This window comes from Kryptolebias marmoratus, linkage group LG10, assembly GCF_001649575.2.
Source record: "Kryptolebias marmoratus isolate JLee-2015 linkage group LG10, ASM164957v2, whole genome shotgun sequence".
Classification (NCBI taxonomy): Eukaryota; Metazoa; Chordata; class Actinopteri; order Cyprinodontiformes; family Rivulidae; genus Kryptolebias; species Kryptolebias marmoratus.
The window spans coordinates 5,255,785-5,276,630 of record NC_051439.1 but is presented as its reverse complement, the minus strand read 5'-3'; the positions used below and the strand labels follow the sequence as shown (position 1 = coordinate 5,276,630).

Genomic DNA, 20,846 nt, shown 5'->3' with positions numbered 1-20,846 from the left:
TTTGTGTCAAGTGGGTGTGGCAGTCATCTTGAACTGGGTTAACCATTTGTAGAGCTACATCTGATAATTCTTTCTGAAAGATTTCACTGAAATCCATGCAGTGGTTTATGAGATATTTTGCCAACAGACAGAAATTGACTAAAAAATGTTAATGACTAAATTTACACACACAAAAAAAAACCTACAAGCCCAGAAAATGTGTTGGAATCAGTCTACCTAATTTTAGGTCAGCAGCTGTAACATCATCTGAGTTATAGACATGTTTGTGGTTTTTAAAGGTTTATTGGCTGTGGCAGCCATCTTGAATTGGGTTGGTTCCAAACGGTAACCAGCTGTAGACGTGCGACTCGATTGCTTTGTGAGAGTTTCATTAAAATCTGCCTCGTGATTCATGAAATATTTTGCTAACAGACAAACACACACACAGGCAAAAACATCATCGCCCTCATTTTGCCTTTCAGCAGGAGTGATTGATAGTTTTACGTCATATTAATGATTTTTTTTTCTTTCTGTGCACTCACCTGAACAACATCGGTGGTGAGTTCTTGTTTGCTAAACCTGTAGACGATGACGTGCGCAGACACTCCAGCCACGCAGAGCATCCTGCTCTCAGGACACCAGAACAAGGTCTGGATGGCAAACGGGTCTTCGTCTACGATGTCTGTGTTTGGTTTCTCCTCCTTACCGCGAGCCCTCTCAAACACCTTGACAGTCTTCAGCTTGTACAGCACTTGCAGCATTACTTTGAAAACAAACAAATAAAATCCCTCGATGAGTCACTGTCTCCGGTGTAAACGTGTAAAACCATTTTTAATTAGGTAACACGGAAAAAGCTGAAAACGCTTCAAACTTGTGGATGTCAAGTTGCGAACATGGCACAACTTAGGACAAATTGTCTGCATTTATAGAGCACACACAAGGAAAAAATAGCCTAAATTGGTCCTAGAGCCATCTAAATTTGGTTCTCAACATCCTTATACAAAAATAATTAACTTGAAAGAATTGACTGAAAACCAATGGTTTATGACCATAGTTAAAACAAGCCACCAGTTTACAAAAGAGGCGGTGTGTTGGAAAAATAAATTCATTAATAGCATTTTATTTTATGTAAGAGTTGATCTCTAAATTAATTATCATAAGTGTCAGGAACTATGTTTAATATGCTGAGAGCATTTAGTGACTATGTTGAACTGAAAAACGGAAAAAGAAATAAATCAAAAGCATGAAAGGGATATTTGTCATATTTATTGGAATAAATATTCATCTAATTAATTTAACATTTTACAAAAATGCAATAAAGGTTAGCTTCGTGTCCTGCAAAAAGGAAGCATTTTTCCGGATGATGTGATGTGTGCTCGTGTTTCAGTCAGATTTGTGGTCGTTTGATCCCAACAACAGGTCAAAATGGCTCTCTGGGTAAAAAGAAATGTTCACCTGTATGGAGAGTTTCTTAAGCATATAGCAAGTGCATATTAAGTAACAGTGTCACGTGTACGATCAACATACCCGAGACGCTCAACCCTGCCTGTTTGCTCGATAAAGATGGCACAAAGTATGGCAGGCTGTTTTACCATATAATTAAATTGCACTCCTTTCTTAATTTACTGGTTTAGTGACCATTTCTCCTGGTCACATTCTTACTCGTCAGAATTAAAAATATTTACAGTCAGGCCATTACAAGTAGAAATTACAATTTAATTCCACAATTCCAGGTAAATTAGTAAAACATGACTTGAAAATGTCTAGAAAGTCTTAAAAAGTTCAGATGGTTGATTTAACATTTAATGGACAACCAGGATATGTATTCTGATATTATATATTACATTGACAATATGTACAAGGGTTGACATATATTTATTATTATCCCTAAAAATATTTGTTTCTATAAAAAATGAATATTCTCACTCAGCACACACTTCTTTACAACGACATATATTAGATGAGACAACACTGGAGCTTGAGTCACACAGGTCCAAAAGTCACAAACCAAACAGAACTAACAGTTGTAGACGTTTCTAATAACACAGGACACTTTGTGGACAGCAAACAAGCTCAGCTTTGTAATATCAACAGGACAATCTGGAAAACAATCATTTATTTTTTCCATTTATATTCAGTCCTGAAAAATGTTAAACCCCAAAGTTAGAACTTTTTAAGACTGCATAGAAACCCTGGTGTTCTTAAGTACCAAAAGAAATGTCTTAAACTCAAAAGTAAAAAGCCGAGCAGTGACTTGGCTGATTAGCATCAAGCTAATCTTCAACAAAAGATTTAAAAAAAAAAAAAAAAAGTAGACTAAAAGGTTACTCACATGCAGAAGCGTCCCAAAATTTAATTGACCCATCAGCGTGCCTAAATATTAAAAAAATGTAGCATAAAATACAAGAGTATGAATGAAATCCAGGTATTACTAATTCATTATTTTATTTTTTTAATAAATACAAACCCTGTGATGATGATCTCTGGGTAACTCTGATTGCCTTGGCCCCAGTTTCCACCACTAACAGGCCACTCCTGGGAAAAAAAGGAAAACTGTTTCAAATTCTGGACGCGACTATCTGCTTCTTGTCTTTATTAGTTTACTTATTTGCTGAATCTGCCGCAGGCGTCTCTCTTATTGCTTTCAGGGTTAAACAACATGTCTCCAAAACCAAACGCTCAAATGTAAGCTGTAGTTTGAGGATGACGGACGGACGGACGGACGCTGAGAGATGCTCACCTTCTTGCTGTAACCTTGTCGTTTTTGCCGGCTGCCGACCGAGTAAAGTGCAGGAATAATTTCAGCGGGGCAGTCGGCAACGTACTCGCAACAGGTCACCGGAGACTCGTGGATGGACAGAGGGTACGGACTCTCAAATATCGGGTACCTGTCATGACAACGAGCCACACACCCCACTCAGATTTAGAATGCATGGCGTACAATTGAAAACTCATTAAGATGATAGTAACAGCTTTGTGTTTCGAGGCAGCTTAACTGTTGTTATATGATGCTTGGATTGTTTTAAAATTAAATGTTTGCTGGGCAAATTAGTAAAAAAAAAAACTCCTTAGAATGAAACTAGTGTTCCTTAAATTCATGCACATCGCCCGCTGCCTTTCACATCAAAGTTTAATAAAGATTTCGTGCAGTTTGTCAGGGCTCAGAATATGCATTGGGGATGACTCTCAGCTACTACCACAACCAATTTTAGCTCAATAACTGTAAAACTGACTGGGGTACAGCCATTTTTATGTTGGCTACTGTTGATTAGCTGGAGCTGCCATCCTAAACTGGACTAACTCCAATCTAATTAGTTTCTGACAGCATCATTAAAATCTACCCTATGGTTCAGTAGATATTTTGCTAACAGACAAACCAGGATGAGGACAACAGTTAATGCTGCAGCTCATCCAGGCTTACAGTTAATAAGCTGAAACTTGTAACTAAGAGTGAACTTTTGGTTCAAACACTCGCTGATCGGGCGGCATTGGTTTTAAAAACTTTGCCATTCAACCTTGGAGTCAAACTCTGGCTGTTAGCAAAATATTTAATGAAACACTGGGTGAATTTTAAAGAAACTGTCAGAAAACAATCACTGGATGCACCTCGACGGCGGATCAACTTTGGGAGTCGAGCCAATCCAAGATGGCAGCCACAGCCAGCCAACCTTAGCAAACACACAAATGGCTTTACCTCAGTCACTTTTACAGACATGGAGCTAACGTTTGGTGTGGTAGGAGCTGAGAGTCATCTTCAACACGTACTCTGATGTCATTAAAACCATCCTGCTGGCTCTCCTCGGTTTTAGCTGCTATGGATTTTAAATCTACTTTAGGTACTTAAGTTAAAGTACCACTGATTGTCACACACCTGAGTGTGCGAAATTTGTTCTCTTGACCCATCCCCTGAGGGAGCGGTGAGCAGCAGCGGTGCCGCGCTCGGGAATCATTTGGTGATCTAACCCCCCAATTCCAACCCTTAAGGCTGAGTGTCAAGCAGGGTGGCAATGGGTCCCATTTTTACAGTCTTTGGTACGACCCGGCCGGGGATTGAACCCACGACCTCCCAGTTTCAGGGCGGACTTGATGATTGACTTGTGATTCAATAAAGAAGTCAACCTTGATCTTAAAACTATTAATAGCTAATGATAACAGATGAATTTAAAATCTGCAACATTGATACATGAAACGTGAGAATTTTTAAATAGTTGCCAATTTTACTTGAGTTTAACTCGCCTTCTTTGTATTTGTGCATCAAAATAAAATAAAAAAATCTATAAATAGATCCTTCTATAGCCATAAAATAGTCACTGTAAGAGCAATATGCGATATTACAGCAGCAGCAGTAATCTTGTTAAATAAAAGCAGTTGTATGGCGTTATACATTAAATTCTGTGAAATATGGTACTCTTACTAAAAGTCATCACACCGACCCAGGCCTAGTCCCTTTACAGTTGGGGTAATATTGTAACAAGATGAAAAATAATTCAATAAAGCACAAATTTTAAACAATGGGCAATTCAAAAAAGATGAATAATTACCCAATCTGTCCGAGGTCTATTACAACTAAATCCTTCTCGAGGAGGACCACCACAGCGTAAGGCTCCTGAAAGTCTGATGAGCAAAAACGGCACAGTGTGAACTCAGGAGAAACATCACATGGCAAACGAACCGGCGCCTGTCTTGGACTCCATTTTCGCTGCTCACCGTTTGGATAAGGAGTTTCGCACAACGTTAGAAAGTCTACAATGGGATAGTCCATCTCCAGGACGGCAGTGCTCTTTCCGTGCATCACAGTCAAACAGGCTCTCCTCCCCACAGTGTCGTACGACAGGCCACCGGACAGGACCATGAACGGGTCCCTGAGTTTGGAAAAAAATAAAATAAAAAAAACACACACAGACAAATCTTTTATCCGCTCGTTCAGTTTTATTGGAAAAGGGGTAAATACTGACACTACTCTGTCCGTGCAGTGGTAAATGGGTGATGAGGGACATCAGAATTTACTGTTGAGCTTTCTCTGGAGAGGATTTGGCCTCATTTCAAGAGTATCTACGAGGGAGGGGCTACTTTTTAATCATGGCAACTAATTAATCCCTGGCCTCAAATACCTGAGAAAAAAGAAATAACTAGATAACTAGATCAGATTCAATTTTCTGACATATTTTCACAGAAACCTTTTCTCCTTTTACAACCTCAGATCTAAAAAAGTTGTGACATTGTGGAAAATATATTTAAAAAAAAAAAAGATTTCCAAATCTCATAAACCCGTATTATTTAATGGCATTGTTGAGCAAAACCCTTGTTTGTCAATTTTTCACGTTTTTTGAATAAATCAACACCATTGCTCACGCACCTGTCTGTTTTATACCAATAAAAAGCATTAAAAAGAGCTTGTGAACTTGTGACCATACTCTTTAATTAAAAGGAAGTTTTTTAGTTTAAGCACTTGAAATATTTACAATGCTCCGTTGTGAATAAAATATGGGTTAATGAGATTTGCAAAATCACTGCATTCTGTTTTTTTTTCCTTTGACTCGGACATAATTTTCTCTTCACACGACACCAGGTGCAGTTATACTAATTACAGCCTAATTAACAGATTGCCTGAGAACAAAACAAAACTACAGGTGTCTTTCCAGTTTTCCATGTGTGAAAGGACGCTCTCAACAAGACGGACCTGTTTGTTGCCGAACAACAGGAAAGACGCAGGACATGGATTCGGTTATGAGTAAGTGGAGACACAGGATGGGTGGCGACTCACCCAGCCCTTGTAGTTTTGTACTCCACTTTCAGGATAGGCTTGCATGGCTCTGGCTTTTTTCCATCCTTAGGCTGTTTTCCTGTTGCAAGTCAAAGAGCGAAAAACACTCAGCTTCAACCTGAACGGGACATACGACGTACAGTTACACCTCGGAGGGACGCTGCTTTCTACGCTGATGTCTCGTTGTGCGTGCAAACGTAGAACCTGCGCGTGTATAAAACAGCTCGAACCGTGGGGTGTGAGGATCTGCGCAGGCTTGGCCGGGACTCGAATGTTCCACGTGGTCAAAGTGCCGTCGGAGTGGCTGCAAACAAACTGTTTCCCCTCGTGGTGCCAGGCCACCGAGTGGATAGCCTGAGAGTCACAGAGGCACATCGTTAAAAAATAAATAAATAAATAACACAGAAGGACAGCATGGACACGGGTGTGTACAGGTAATACTACCTTGTTTAATTAACAACATTTAAGATTTTAAAAAAATATTTGCCAGCTAATGCTGATTAACAAGTGTAGAATTTTATTAGGTAAACTGCTCGTTTAGTATTTCTATTCACGAAACTCAAGAGTTATCCAACTTGTTTGTTTCTAATTTCTATTACCGCTCGCCGCCACAAGGCAAAGGTCTGCCTGCCTGTGTGTGAGCTTGTCTGCATTGTTAGCGAAATATGTCATGAACCACTGGATCGATTTTTATGAAATTTCCAGAAAGTAATCACTGGCTGTACACCTGCTAATAATTAACTTTTGACCTAGACCCTGTTCAAGATGGCTGACATGACGATAACAGATACTGAGCTAAAATCTGGTGTGACAGTCACTGAGAGAATCTTGCTAATAACTATCTGGAGTTAACTATCTGTTAGCAAAATATTTCATAAACCACCGTATGGATATGTTTAAAACTTTCAGGAAATAATCATCGGATTGGAGCTCTACAACTGATTACATTTGGAAACCAACCAGTTTCAAGATGGCTGATACTAGTTTAAAACTCTGGCATGAAAGGCAGCTGACGATAAGCTAGGCCTTCATTTTACCTTGTTTTACTAAATCTAATTTTCATTTAGAATAAAAAAAGCAGCACACACCCACGCACATTTCACATGATCGAACATGCTTTCGACACAATTCCCTCTACGAAATAAAAAAAGAATGAGCAAAATTAAAAGGCCTCACCTCATCATAATTGTAGCGGCAGTCGGCCTTCTTGCACTTTAAATCCCACAGCACGACCACCCCGCACTCAAATCCAATCAGAAGCTGCAGCAAGAAGAAACGCAGAGCTCAAACTTCACGCGGCTTTAAGCGTCACCGTCAGGAGGAGAACCCGTCCTCACGTCTTATTATCACCTGCTGCCGAAAAATGGGTGACAATGTTTGTACCCGGGTCTGTACGTGTAGGTCCGTGTGTGGGTTTGTCTGTTAGCAAAATATCTCATTAACCACTGGACAGATTTTAAAGGAACTCTCGGAAAATAATCAATGGATGTACATCTACAGCTGATTAACTTCTGGAGTCGACCAAATTTAAGACAGTAGCCACAGTCAACTGACCTTTGGAAACACAAAAATGGCTATATTACAGTCACTTCTGCAGGTACTGAGCTAAAATTTGCTGTGGTAGTAGCTGAGAGTCATCCCCATCATATCCTCTGAGCGCTAACACATCACATAAGATCTTAGTTTAAAACTTTGGCATGCAAGGCAGTGGGCAAAAAGCATTGCTTCAAGGAATGCTAATTTCTTAAAGGAAAATGGATTTAAAAACTGTTTAGCTGGCCTGCTGCGCTTCAGCTTTGCATTTGAGCGTTCTCCTTTCTTATTCATTTATTAATGATCTGTGTGATACATCAATCAGCCTCACTATTTAAAACTCCTCAGAACAAGCGTCTGATCGTCGCATTTCTTGCTCGAAAACACCGGGCTGGCTGCATCAAAAACCTCTCTAAACATTATTCCAGATCATGCGTACCCCTAAGGCATGAATTAAACTCTGATTTATGACAGCAGCGGCCTCCCTCACCAGGACAACGGGTCGCACAAAACCGTATGAAATATTCAGGCTGGAGGAGCGGGACAAAGAGCTCACGGTGTTGTCAGGGACTCTAAGCTCCCCTGATGCCAACCTGACGGAGCATCAGCAGTGCTGACAGCACAGCGCAGAATACCCTGCGTGCTCCAACATCAACGCTCTGAAATAGGACCGATGCAGTAGTAGGCAGCTAGTCTCTGAGTCTTGGCTGGATGTGAGCCTGTTGAGATAACTTCAGGTGTTCTGCTGCCTTTTTTATGTGCTCGATTTTCAAACGTTTCTAAAAATGCTCTTTGATTTCAACAAATAAATGAAAATTGATGTCAATGTTTCAACAAAGTCAGTAGCTAACTGGGCTGTGACTATCCGTCCATCCATCCATCCATCCATTTTCTTTACCCGCTTCTCCTTTCCAGGTCACGGGGAGCTGGTGCCCATCTCCAGCCATCACTGTGCGAGAGGCTGGGGACACCCTGGACAGGTCTCCAGTCCATCAAAGGGACAAATGAGACAACCATTCACCCTCTCACTCACACCTAGGGAAAATGTTAGAGTTACCAATGAACCTAACATGCATGTTTTTGGTCTGTGGGAGGAAACCAGAGTACCAGGAGTAAACCCATGTGTGCACAGGGAGAACATGTAAACTCCACCCAGAAAGGCCCCAGGCCGGGAAGCGATCCTGTGACCTTCATGCTGGGAGCCAACAACTCCAACCACTGTACCACTGTGCCACCCGAGCTGTGACTGTGACTATTTTAGTTTTGGGGATTGAATATATAGGCACACGTCATTTTTTACATTGTATACTTTTTTTTTGTAGATTTACCCCCCCCCTTTCATTTCATTAATCTTTAGTATTTTTGTAAAATTATTACTTTTCAACAAAATCATTTTTCAAGCCACTGTAATTATTGTGTTTGCTTAAAAACACAACCAGACTGTGCTATCTCTACGAGCAGCACCTGCTTCAATAGACCTGCACCGAGTCTGTAGCTCGTCTGTGTTTACGCACCATTTGTGCGAGTTGGGGAAAATACACAAAACATAGGCCATTAATTAGTGTGGTGAGGGAACACCCCCTGATATCCAAGGCCATTACAGACCTGTTATTGCTCAGTCAGTCGTGACAAAATGCCACTAGTGTGACGCAGGAAGGCCGAGCCCCAAGTGGGCTCCCGGTTTAAATGTCAAGTGTATAGAGTATAGAATTACGGATAACTAAACTGAGATGAAAACAACAACAACTCTGCAACTATTTTGAGAGAAAACTAAAGCAACAAGACTCGGTCCTGGATGTCTCGCAAGGAAATTGAGAATTCCCTGCAAAGGTTTCCAGACATTTTTTTGGAAATCTGCTCTTGAATGCCGCTGTCAACTAGCCTCCAACCGTTGCAGCCAGGTGAGATACTAGTTTGGGCTTTAACAGGTCATTGGAAAAACGATAACATCAGAAATTTGTTTGACATTTTACTGGTCCTGTTAAACTATCAGTTACCTTGCCTTCATCCATGGGGTTATCACTGATGTGCACAACAGGCCCTGGATGTGTCTTGGTGGACCTGTGACAGAAAAGACAGACAGCTTAAGGCATTTAAAAAAAAAATATTGGACATTTAACATTAAATTAAAAAAAAAGGTATTGTAAAACAATGTGTGGCTTTTAGAGGCCAAGATGAGGCAATTAAAAAAAAGATTTAAACAAATGTACAAGACAGATTACAGTTTTTACGCTTGCAATACAGAAGGAAAAATATAGGATAAAAATAAGCACAGAGAGGCACAACAAATGAGACAAGAAGAAGGAGAACATGAGTGTCTTTCAGAGATTATAATGCGTGGAGACAGGACCACTGAGGCAACAGACTGAGGGGCATGGAGGAAGTGAGGATGTGGCCTAAAGAAAGTGTTGCTGCCTGAGAGTGAGGTCTGGCTCCGGTGGCTAATGATCTCATTGCTGCTGATGAGTCAATACAGCCAGAGATGTCGCAGTGAATAAAAAGCAGAGACGGACAGGAAGATGAACTCCAGTCACCCCCCCACGTAATGAGGCATCAGTATAAACAAGCGACTGGCACAATAAATAGAACTATGCAGGTAGAGTCAGCCTTATACAAACAAGGACAACAACACAGGTTTCTCATTCTGCCTCAAACACCGCCGTCAAAGATTCCAGAGAACATCTGATCAAGCGAGGGGTAAATTGTACAACCCCGGTTCCAACAAATTGCATTCTTGGGTATCAGTGATTTGCAAATTTCATAAACCCATATTTTATTCACAATGGAACATAATAAACATCAAATATTCAAACTAAGAAGTTGTACCTTTTTTAGGAAAAAAAAGAAGGGAACACATCTCAAAAAAGTTGTTCCAGGTCCATAATTCCTCTGTGAAGCCTCTCCTCTTCTTTGACCATCAGTCTGTAAACATCCAGGAACTGAGGAGAGCAGCTGCTGGAGGTTTTAGAGGGTTTTTAAATGTTTTCCGTTGATGAGAGGTCTGGACTGCAGGCAGGTCAGTTCAGCTCCTGGACTCTTCTACTATGAAGCCATGCTGCTGGAATGATGCAGTCTGCTTTGTTTTATGTAGTGCATATATACTATCATGTCAGCTTTATTTTCTGATATCGAAGCTACTACAATGCAGGTAAATAAACGTGTCTGCTTCTAGATGGGAGATATACTCACTGTACTTATCTCAATCACCTGTACTAAACCATCCCCATACAAATACATGTACCTAATATGTATATATAAAACTTTGTGTGTGTATCTAGGTTTAAAATGATTTTTTTCCCCACATACAGTTTAATTGTTTAAAAATGTGGGTTACCAGCACCTAATGAGCAGCCGAATGTGAATCAGAATGTGAAAGTTTGCAGGGACAATCTATGGAGCCGAAAGCGTGGGATTTGACAAGTCCTTTACAAAGAAATGACCGAGCTTTTTCTCTCAGATTTCACACCACATCTTTTTCTCTTCCATTTTCAAAAAGCAGAGAGGCAAAAAAATAAAAAAAGGAAACCAGAAAAAAAAAAAATCATTTCCCATCTTCGCTGCGTGTTGCCGACGCGGATGGCACACTTTGCTCTGACACTTTCAACTCCTGGATCTAAAGTGGCAATTTATCAGATTTTACCTGTGGCCTCACACTCAGACACACACCTTCAGCTCTAGTACCCATTTCAGCTGCCAGTCACAGCCTAAAATCAATTTTTTAGCTCACTTGAGGGCACACAGGAAAAAAAAAAATTACTTGCAAAGAACAACTTCTTCTGGCTCTAGTTTTTATTTCTTAAAAACTATTCAGCTCACACGTTCGCACTATATCAGGCCGTGTCACTGGAATTTAAAACCTTCTGATCCTGATTTTATTCATCAACTTTTATCTGCACATTATCCAAAATTATATTGGAAACTCAGGGTTTCCCCCAGAAAAGAGGCTAAGCCCGGTGCTAGGTGGCCATTCGCCGGTCGTTCGCCAGCCAACCGCCAGCCGACCGCCAGCCGACCGCCAGCCGACCGTGATTTAAAAAAAAAAAAAAAAAAAAGATTAAAGTTGACAGGAAAGTTGAAAATATGGCTATTTAAGCGTACCCTCGCTTAGTGAGGTAGATAAAGGTAGCGGTTTTGGGGGTGCGGGTGGAAAAAAATGTGTTTTAAAAAAGGACGCATTTATACTAAACAAGCAGAGCTTAGCCTGGAGGCCCGCCAGGCTTTTAATACACTGGGGGAAACCCTGGAAACTAGTCATGGGCTAGTATAAGAGTAAAAAATACCACAATTTCACAGTATTAGGACAAAAATGAAAAAAATAAATTTATCTGCTTTTATTTTAAAACTATTACTTCTGCCTAAATATTCTGCCTTTATTATGATTATATTATAGATCTAATAGTATATAAATACTTAATGTAACATTTATTTAGTTATTTGAAATTTAACGCACAGAAATAAATGGCCTGACAAGTCAATGCTAGTTATTAAATTAGCTGAGCCAGTTGTAGCAAGCTGCTTATTTCACCTGCTAATATGCTAACTCTTGTAGCTTGTTGTAAACGCTTGGTTTTAAACAGCATTACCTAACAAAGAGGAACAGTCTTCTCTAAATAAAACTAATGATTATTACTTTTTGAAGTTTACAGACTTAATAATCCATACCGTTTTGGTTGAATGTAGGTTTTTTTTGTATTTAGTTTTTATTCAAGTGCATTCTTTTTTAACAGGGGCTGAGAGTCCATTTTATTTTTGTTTTTGGTTGTTTTGTTTATTTTGTGTTCCAGTTCCAGTGTTAATTGTTCTTTTGAAATCAAAGTTTTTTAATCTTTGAGAGGATGTACTTGCACTAATATGTTATCATTACATTAGTTTAAAACGGTCTCCAAACGATTGTTTATTGTTCATCGCAATAATTTCTGAGGCAATTAATCGTCCAGCAAAATTTGTTATCGTTATCGTGACAGGCCTACGTGTTGCTTCTCTGGTAGACAAGCCATAAATGACTGGGTTACCCGCTGGATAAAATGTACAACTGACCACCAATTTAAGGAATATAAGAGTTTAGGGGAATTTCCCAGTTTGGATATTGTACACAGTTGAATAACCGCTTGGAGCAACAGATCCTGTAATGAAGGAGTGGTAAAAAAAAAAAAAAAAAAACTAACCATCTCTGTTATATTGTTTGTAGGCATTTAAACTGTAGAAACAACATGGATGAAAAATTCTGTGACCTTTTAACACTGTGGTATAGCTTGAAACATAACCAGCCCATGCCTGTTGGAAGCCTAATCAAATGTTGATCAATGGTAACCATGGGACATGAAGGTCCTTGTGATCTGAGGATCAGAAGTTTACATGAGAAGGTGGGTGACACATAAGGTAAATCATGAGGGTCATTCCTGTTAGACAGGGGTAGCCAAGCCTGGTCCTCGAGGGCCACCATCCTGCATGTTTTCCTTGTTTCTCTGCTCCAACACACCTGAATCAGAGGTTAAATGACCTCCTCATGGTCTGCAGAAGCCTGTTAATCACCCATTGATTCAAATCAGGTGTGTTGGAGCAGAGAAACAAGTAAAACATGCAGGATAGTGGCCCTTGAGGACCAGGATTGACCACCCCTGCTGTCAGAGAATTTCTGTTAAATCAGGCAGTGAACCCCTCTAGAAGACTCAGCAGCAAGTACCAGCGAGGCACAATCACCACCTCCATGCCACTTTCACTCTGATCAGAGCTGCAGAGTTATCAGCTTACAGGAAACAATACCAACACACACAATGGCGTTCGCATTCTTTTGCATTTTCAGAATTTCCTGCTTGAGTGCCGACTGCACAAACACACAAAGGAGATATGCGAATGGACGGTGAAGAAAGACAGAGCAGAAAGTTGGAAACTCACAGTTCGATGGCTTTGTTCCACATAATAACGTAGCCTGAGAGAGTGAAGGACTCCACGTTGACAATGTGGATGTTTCCCCGTTCTGTGCCGATGTACAGCCATTTGCTCTGGAAGGGCAGGTGGCAGTATGTGATTCTGCAAGAGATCAGGATGCATCACCACCAGGCTTTTCATTACACCCCCAACTCAGTCCCATCAAAGGGCTCCCGCTCGTCCCTAATCATGATGGTCCAACTGGAAGGAGCGCTGAATGACTGGGATTTAATTACAAAGGCCTTGCACTGTGTCACACTAATGAAGCCGGACTATTTATAACTCTGTGGGGAAGAAGAGCAGAATAAATACTGCTGGCCTTTCTCAACCGAGGGGAGGACTCGTTCGGTCGCACAGTAGAAAATGTACAAATAGTAACAAAGCTTTGTTTGACTCACTCTACACTCAGCTTTTGATATTCTTACTGACATCCAGGCTATTCTTTTAGAAGGAAAAAAAACGCTGTTTAGCCTATATTACTAAAGAAAATTATGACTGCAACTAGTTGTCAAAGCTGTCATTCAGTATGTTTGACCACAGGAACTTTTACAGAATCAGCTTTTTTCCTTTTTAACTGCAGTAACCATGGGCTAAAACTAGTTCTAGGAAAGACATTTTAAGCCAAGTCAAATTTATTTATATAGCACATTTCAGCAAAAAGGCGATTCAAAGTGCTTTACATCCTGAAAACACAAAAATACAGAGAACGAAAATGAGGTAGGGAAGTGGTACTTTTAGGAGTACCTGGAACTTTCGCAATTAGCCTTGTGATAGAACACATTTCTAATTTTGTTCAGCACTTTTACTTCTCTGCCATGTTTAAACCTGTAGTTTAAGGTAATATCTCGCCGAGCTGTGGTTGTTGGAGACAAGTTGGCAAGCTGCGTTCTCGAGAGGGTCTCCAAAACGTCTCAGAACGTTCCTCACCTAAGTCACACAGTCTCGTGGCTTAAATTATGAACATGTTCAAAAAATTTGTGCACCAAACTGAAGGCAATTTCAAGAAACAGTTTCATGATCAGCAAAGACCAGTTCGTCTCTAACCTACTTCTGACCGTCTGATAAATCAGTCATTGAGCCGGCCACGTCCTGTAGAACTCTCTCAGAACTAAAGCAAAACAACGAGCTAACCTAAACTAAAATATTTTAAATAAATGGAGGAAAACTGCAAAAATTGAAAGATAAAACACTTTCTGCTTTTAGTTTCATCTGTTGTCAGATGAAATCGAGAAATACTGCACTCCAAGCTTCTAATTAACTAATTGGGAAAATATATTCTTTTAAAGCTGCGGAATCAAAGGACATCACTGGCAACAAACCACGTCATTACAGACTGTGAAGCATGTGGGCAGCTGTCGGTGCAGCTTCCAACTTTTGTTCCCACATCAGAGAGCGAGAGACGGACACGTGGTCACTGCAAACACAGACTGAAACACGTCTACGTACCTCTCCCGGTTAAACTTGAGAGAATGCAGGATAGCAGGGATTTTTTGTCTCAGGTTCCACAGGTGGACGCTGTCATCAGCTAAGGCACTCACCAGCGCCCCCTGGGGAGACGGTGAGAAACAGAAGGCTCATTAACGTTCGGAAAATGGCATTTGGCTTTGGTGTTTGCTGCCTTCTTTTTCTAGGTAATACACGAAATATAAGAGAGCATGTAAAGCAGCGTATATATGGCGTATAAAATAAGCACCGATGTTTACAATTCCTGCTGCCAAGAACTGAGGCGAGCAGATTGGAGAGAGGAGAGGACAGACTGGGAGGGAAGAGGTAGTTGGAGACGAGAAAACCTAACAAGAGCAGAAGGATGGGGTGATAACGCACCTCGTTGATGAGGAACTGGAGCTGGATGACAGCAGCACCGCTCTCATGCTGACAGTAGCACTCGACACCTGCACGGCCAAAGCTAAAAGTCGGATCAGTTAAAGGAAACGGGAGTAGTTGCTGGAGAAAGTCACGCAGGAGCGGGAACCGTTTCCCACAATGCTTCGCAAAAAGGCAGAGATGAAAATTTCAGCTTTCGTTTCCTAAAACGAGCTGCATTAAACAACAAAAACGGGCGAGTTACGAATGAAAAACAGTCAGCTCTGTTTGCCTTATTCGTTCACAAACATCTGCATAATTAACTCCTTACATATTTTTTCATTTTTGAAATGCCATACTTACCCCAGCACAAATATTCTGTCAGTTTTGGGGTTATTTTTTATGCCTGCTAATTTTTTAGAATTTGTAGTGTGGTGCAGTTTTGTTATCTGTATGCTTATTTTATACTGGAACCACTAAAGAGGCAATGGCCTTTCTGTCTTGTTCTCTGCACTCAGTTCAGCAGTCAGCCTCTCTGATGGTATGGGTGTGTATTAGTGCCTATGAATTAGGACTGTTGAGAAGCTAGAATCCTTCATCAGAGCAGAATGGGACAACATTCCCTCTAAAACCTCCAGCAGCTGCTCTCCTCAGTTCCTGGATGTTTACAGACTGGTGGTAAAAGAAGAGGAGAGGCTTCACAGAGGAAACATGGACCTGGAACACAACTCTGTGCTTGATGTGTTGCTGTCATCAAATGAAAAATTCCCTTATTTTTCCCAATAAATTGTACAAATTCTTAGCTTAAACATTTGATATGTTTACTCTGTTCCATTGGGAAAGAAATATGGGTTTATGAGATGAAAACAAATCATTGCATTCTGTTTTTATTTACATTTTACAGAGTCTCAACTCTTTAGGAACTGGGGTTGTATAATTTTAATATATATATAAAATATATACATTTTTATTGTTGCATGTGCTTGTGTATGCTTTAACTAAATGAAAAAGGTTGTTGAATTTTAATTGGTGAGTACAAATAATATTGATAGGTAGTCCCATCCCATAACAAGGAATGATCTGTGTTCTTTCAGTTTCTGGAAGTTGGCAATCCTAGTGGTAAGAGGGGAAAAAAAAGAAGTTGAAAAATACCCTGCTCATTTCAGCAATCTTTAGAAATTTTAGGTTTATCTTTTAGAAAATGAAATCAGTATTAAAGTTTGGAAACACTGATGTTTTCCCCATTCTTATCCAGACCTGAAAAACGCAGAAATCAAACTGCGCACTTTTCAAAACCCCGCAACTCGAACCTTCCCTGATCAAACTGGTCGTTTCAAGCTGGAGAGCACCCGTCTGTCTCGTGTTTCAGTGACAAACACTATGATGAGAGGTTTCGTTTTGAGGGTAAGAAAGTAGCATCGCAAGAAAAGAAAAAAAGAAAAAAAGAAAAAAAAAAAGTTTGTTACTCCATCTGAACCGGCCTGTAACAGACTGTCAGAATGCTTGGGGGGCAAAAAAAGTCTGTGTTATTGTGATTATTTAAAATAAAGCTATAAGAAAAGTCAGTTATGTTCACCATCTGTGTCCACCTTAAGCAGCAACTGTAAAAACTACAAGTGTGAGCAGGATTAACCGAGCTGTGGTCAAACAATCCTTCAGCTCCTTAAACAAACTAAGGTGGGGCTGCAGGAGATGGCCTCAGAACAGACTCGACAGTAGGCAATGACAGCAGCACGAGCACACAGGAAAACTCAGACTTTAAGGTGACGCCGGCTGAGCGCTGCTGGCAGAACTCAGGCTGACCTATGACCTTTCTGTGCTGAATGTCCAGTAACAACATTTGGCAGCTTTTGTAACAGGAACAATGTCTCCATGAGGTCACGGTGGAAAAAGGAAGAGTTATTTTGTCGGTTTCACGTCCTTTAAAATAAAAAAAAAAACTAAAAAGAGCAGAGATGTTTGCTGCAATAGAGCCGGATCATTTCAACAGCCATGATATGGTAAGTAAAAGCTTCTGGTACTTTTACGCATGCATGCACCAGCCAAAGTGTGCATTATAAAGATCTCAAACACTCTGAGCCACTTCTGCTTCAGTGTAGGTGAATAGCGCTACTGAGCAAAGCTTTTTTTCTAGGCTAGCCGGAAATTACTAAGACAAACCTCAAAACTAGATTTTATCACTCCTGTGAGCAAAAAGGAAGGCGCTCTTTTAAAACTTCCTCCCACAGTTTACTATGATCTAACAAGCCTAAGGTACAAACTACACTTCGGTTTCAAGACTTTTGGAGTGTACTACATGTTTCCTTTAGTGGTGTTTGTTTAATGTTTTAATAAACAAGCTTTATGAACAGAGGAAGCGACATCACACTCCAAAAAACTGAGTCATTGTAACAAAACGTCTCACTGTGAGTCCAGTAGAAATGAAATAAAATAAACATCAAAAAACTTGGCATGGGGCAACAAAAGGCAGTGAAATTCAGTGGTACGAACACAGCTGGAGGAACATTTTGCAAAACAGAAGTAAAGCTGGACAGAGGTTCAGCAGTGTGAAAAAAAACTGTCTAAAAATACTGGAATAGGACAAGACTGAAAGTCAGTATTGGATGTCTGTGATCTCGGGGCCCTCAGGGGCCACTGCATTAAAACCAGGTCTGATTCTGTTCTGGACATCACTGCATGGACTCAGGAACACTTCCACAGATCATTGTCTGTAAACACAGTTCACTGTACCATCCACTAATGCTGCTTAAAGCTCTATCAGGCAAAGAAGAAGCCAGATGTGAACACCATCCAGAAACACTGCTGTCTTCTCTGGACCAAAGCTCATTTAAGATGGACTGAGGGACAGAGGAGAACTGATCTGTGGTCAGAGGAATCAAAACTTGAATTTTTTTTGGAAACCATGAACGCTACATCCTCCATACTAAAGAGGAGAGGGACCATTCAGCCTGTTATCAGCCCACAGTTCAAAGGCCTGCCTCTCTGATGGTATGGGGGTGTATTATTGCTTGTGGCACAGGCAGCTTACACATCTGGAAAGGACGCATCAGTACTGGAAAGTATTTACAAGTTTTAAAATAACATATGCTACTATCCAGACATATTTCTTCATGGAAGGCCTTGCATATTTCATCAAGACAATGTTAAACCTCAGACTGCATCATTCCAGCAGCATGGCTTCATAGTAGAAGAGTCCAGGAGCTGAACTGACCCGCCTGCAGTCTAGTTCACATTATGAATCAAAAAAATCCAGCAAATGCAACCCAGGACTGTTGAACAGCTTGAATCAGGCAAGAATGGAACAGCATTCCCTTTCAAAGCTTTGTAAATTCTAATTTGTAGTTTTCACACAGCGGCTGTTTGTTTGAGGCTTACTTTTCAGTCTGTTTCTGCCTGCCTCCAATTACCTTGGCAGTCATGGAGTGACAGAGTAAGATGTGTGGTTACCATGGTGACTACAACGAGCCACTGGCAGCAGCTTTAATCTTTCTTTTGATCTTGGTTCTTTACCGTTCTTATACGGCTCGTACATCAAAATGTAGACAAAGTTCTGCTGGACTTCTGAGCAGCAGCTGCATCGACACCCTTCCACATTTCTTCTGAAATTTCCTAGTTTAACTTATGACCCTAGAAAATTTTTATTTCAGACAGGGTTCAAAAGGATACCCTGTAGAAACACACTGCCGACAATAAACTCATTGAATTTTCTCTTTGCTCCCTGGAGTCTTAAGACGTTACACACTAAAGTCATCCCCCTTGAACATCAACACTTCCCCATTTGGTAAGCCGTGGTGGCTGACCACAGCTTCGTTGTCATCAGCAGGTTTTCTCGTGAAGCCTTGTGATTATCATCTGGACAGGAAGTTTTCTTAATCGTGCTGACTTACAAATGCAACGCGCGGTTTTCCACAGTCATTCTGAAAGCCTGCCGATTTCAAAAGGGCAGGAACCGGCAGGCAGCGGGGACGATCACATCGACAGGGTTTCTCCATCCAGAGCTGAACAACCTTTCTGACTTCGAGCATGACCACTCCCCCCCCGCAGGAGCAAACCTACAGAATGCAGTTCATTCTGCTCGGTCCTCTTATGTTCTAGCCTTTTTGGCCAAACCTTGAAAATAACGTTTTAGGTCTATTTCTGTAAACTTGGTAGAATTATAGACATTTTTGTGTTGGCAAATGTTGATCAGCTGTGGTGACCATCTTGAATTGGACTGACTCGAAAAGTTAATCAGTAGTAGATGTGCATCCAGCGATTACTTTCTAGAAGAGTGACCATAATCTGTCCAGCGGTTCATGAGATTTTTTGCTAACAGACAAACAGGGTTGACTTCACCAGTTAATGTCAAAGTTAAAGCAACAATCCAGCACAGTCTGTAGCGCTCGGAGTATGTGTTGAGGGTGACTCTCAGCTACTTTCACACCAAATCTTTGCTCAATATCTGTAATTTTGACACAGTTCCAGCCATTGTTGTGCCTCGTAAGGTCAGTTGGTTTTGGCAGCCATCTTTAAATGGACTTGCTCCAAAAAGTTATTGACTTAGAGGTACATTCAGTGATCATTTCCCGAAAGTTCCATTACAATCTGTGTCGTGGTTCATTAGATATTTACATAACGACAGACTAAGTTGACTCCAAACAGCCAACGATGAAATTTTCAACAAAGAACCTGTTCAACCTGTTGGGGCTCAGAACGTGTGATGGGATGAGTCTCAGCTACTACCACACTAAATTTTAGCTCAATATCTGTCAAATTGACTGACTTATATTCATTTTATATAAGTTTTATAAGATCACTCAGCTGTGGCAGTCATCTTGAATCGGGGTGACTCCAAAAGGTAATCAGTTGCAAATGTTCATCCAGTCAACACACAGACATGGGCAAAAAAAAATTAAAATACATTGCCCATTTTAGCCTTTCGGCGGCGGGTGATAAAGACGCGCAAAGGAAACACAAGATCCAGTTCTACACAGCTCTAAGTGTTCCCCGTCAACAGTGACCACGTGGCCAGAACAAGCGCTGGAAAGAGCAGGAAACTGTCTACAGTAACACGGCGATTAAAACACCGTAGCCGAGACAGATCGTGTAAAAGCAGACGTTTACTGCTCGTAGATGCCTCACTGAGCTCCAGCCTTCCGAGCTGCGCCAGCGCTTCCCAACTCCAGGGACGACGAGGCGGATCGATGCAGCTCGTCGTTTGATAAATGGACCAATCGCCTGAGTGACAGTAAGCCCATCAGCTTCGCCGCGCACGTTCGGGCTACACGGAGGCTGTGTGTGTGTGTGTTCTCTGAGAGAGTCGCCACGCAAAAAAAAAATCAACACTCTCTTAATCTGACGACTGGATAAAGACGAGGACTGGGCCACTTCTAATGAGCATCTAAACAAAGCAAATGGGTCTCCCGAACAGGATATCAGCTCAGAAAGGAAACCCCTGAGTTAATACGCTCACAGGTCCACCCTGAGGACATGCAGGACATGCAGGACACGCAGGACATTCAGCGTGACGCCCTCCTGAAGCCTGAAGCAGTTCTGTTGCTTGGTTAACTGTAAAAGCAACTCAAACTCTTTAAAACAACAAAAAAAAATACTATATTTACTTCCATTTGCTTGAGGGACTCGCAGCACTGTGACAGCTTGATTGTGTGTGTGTGTGTGTGTGTGTGTGTGTCCAGGTCTGTTTACAGCACATACAGGTGCTGGTCATAAAATTAGAATATCATGAAAAAGTAGATTGATTTCAGTAATTCCATTTAAAAAGTGAAACTTGTATATTATATTCATACATTACATACAAACTCATATATTTCAAATGTTTATTTCGTTTAATTTTGATGAT

The 20,846-nt window shown here is 40.8% G+C and overlaps 1 protein-coding gene across 6 annotated transcripts in view; it reads right to left on the bottom strand.

The window, feature by feature from the left end:
* Positions 1-20,846, bottom strand: part of stxbp5b (syntaxin binding protein 5b (tomosyn)) — a 40,972-nt gene that overhangs the window by 14,710 nt on the left and 5,416 nt on the right. For all 6 annotated transcript variants that reach the window (XM_017421553.3, XM_017421554.3, XM_017421556.3 and 3 more), the window contains exons 3-15: positions 15,029-15,110; positions 14,651-14,751; positions 13,172-13,306; positions 9,274-9,337; positions 6,920-7,003; positions 5,974-6,097; positions 5,744-5,822; positions 4,687-4,841; positions 4,521-4,593; positions 2,720-2,867; positions 2,447-2,514; positions 2,312-2,352; positions 522-742 (exon numbers count right to left, since the gene is read on the bottom strand). In XM_017421553.3, the coding sequence (XP_017277042.1) occupies positions 522-742; positions 2,312-2,352; positions 2,447-2,514; positions 2,720-2,867; positions 4,521-4,593; positions 4,687-4,841; positions 5,744-5,822; positions 5,974-6,097; positions 6,920-7,003; positions 9,274-9,337; positions 13,172-13,306; positions 14,651-14,751; positions 15,029-15,110 (1,375 nt within the window). The remainder of the gene's footprint in view (positions 1-521; positions 743-2,311; positions 2,353-2,446; positions 2,515-2,719; positions 2,868-4,520; positions 4,594-4,686; positions 4,842-5,743; positions 5,823-5,973; positions 6,098-6,919; positions 7,004-9,273; positions 9,338-13,171; positions 13,307-14,650; positions 14,752-15,028; positions 15,111-20,846) is intronic.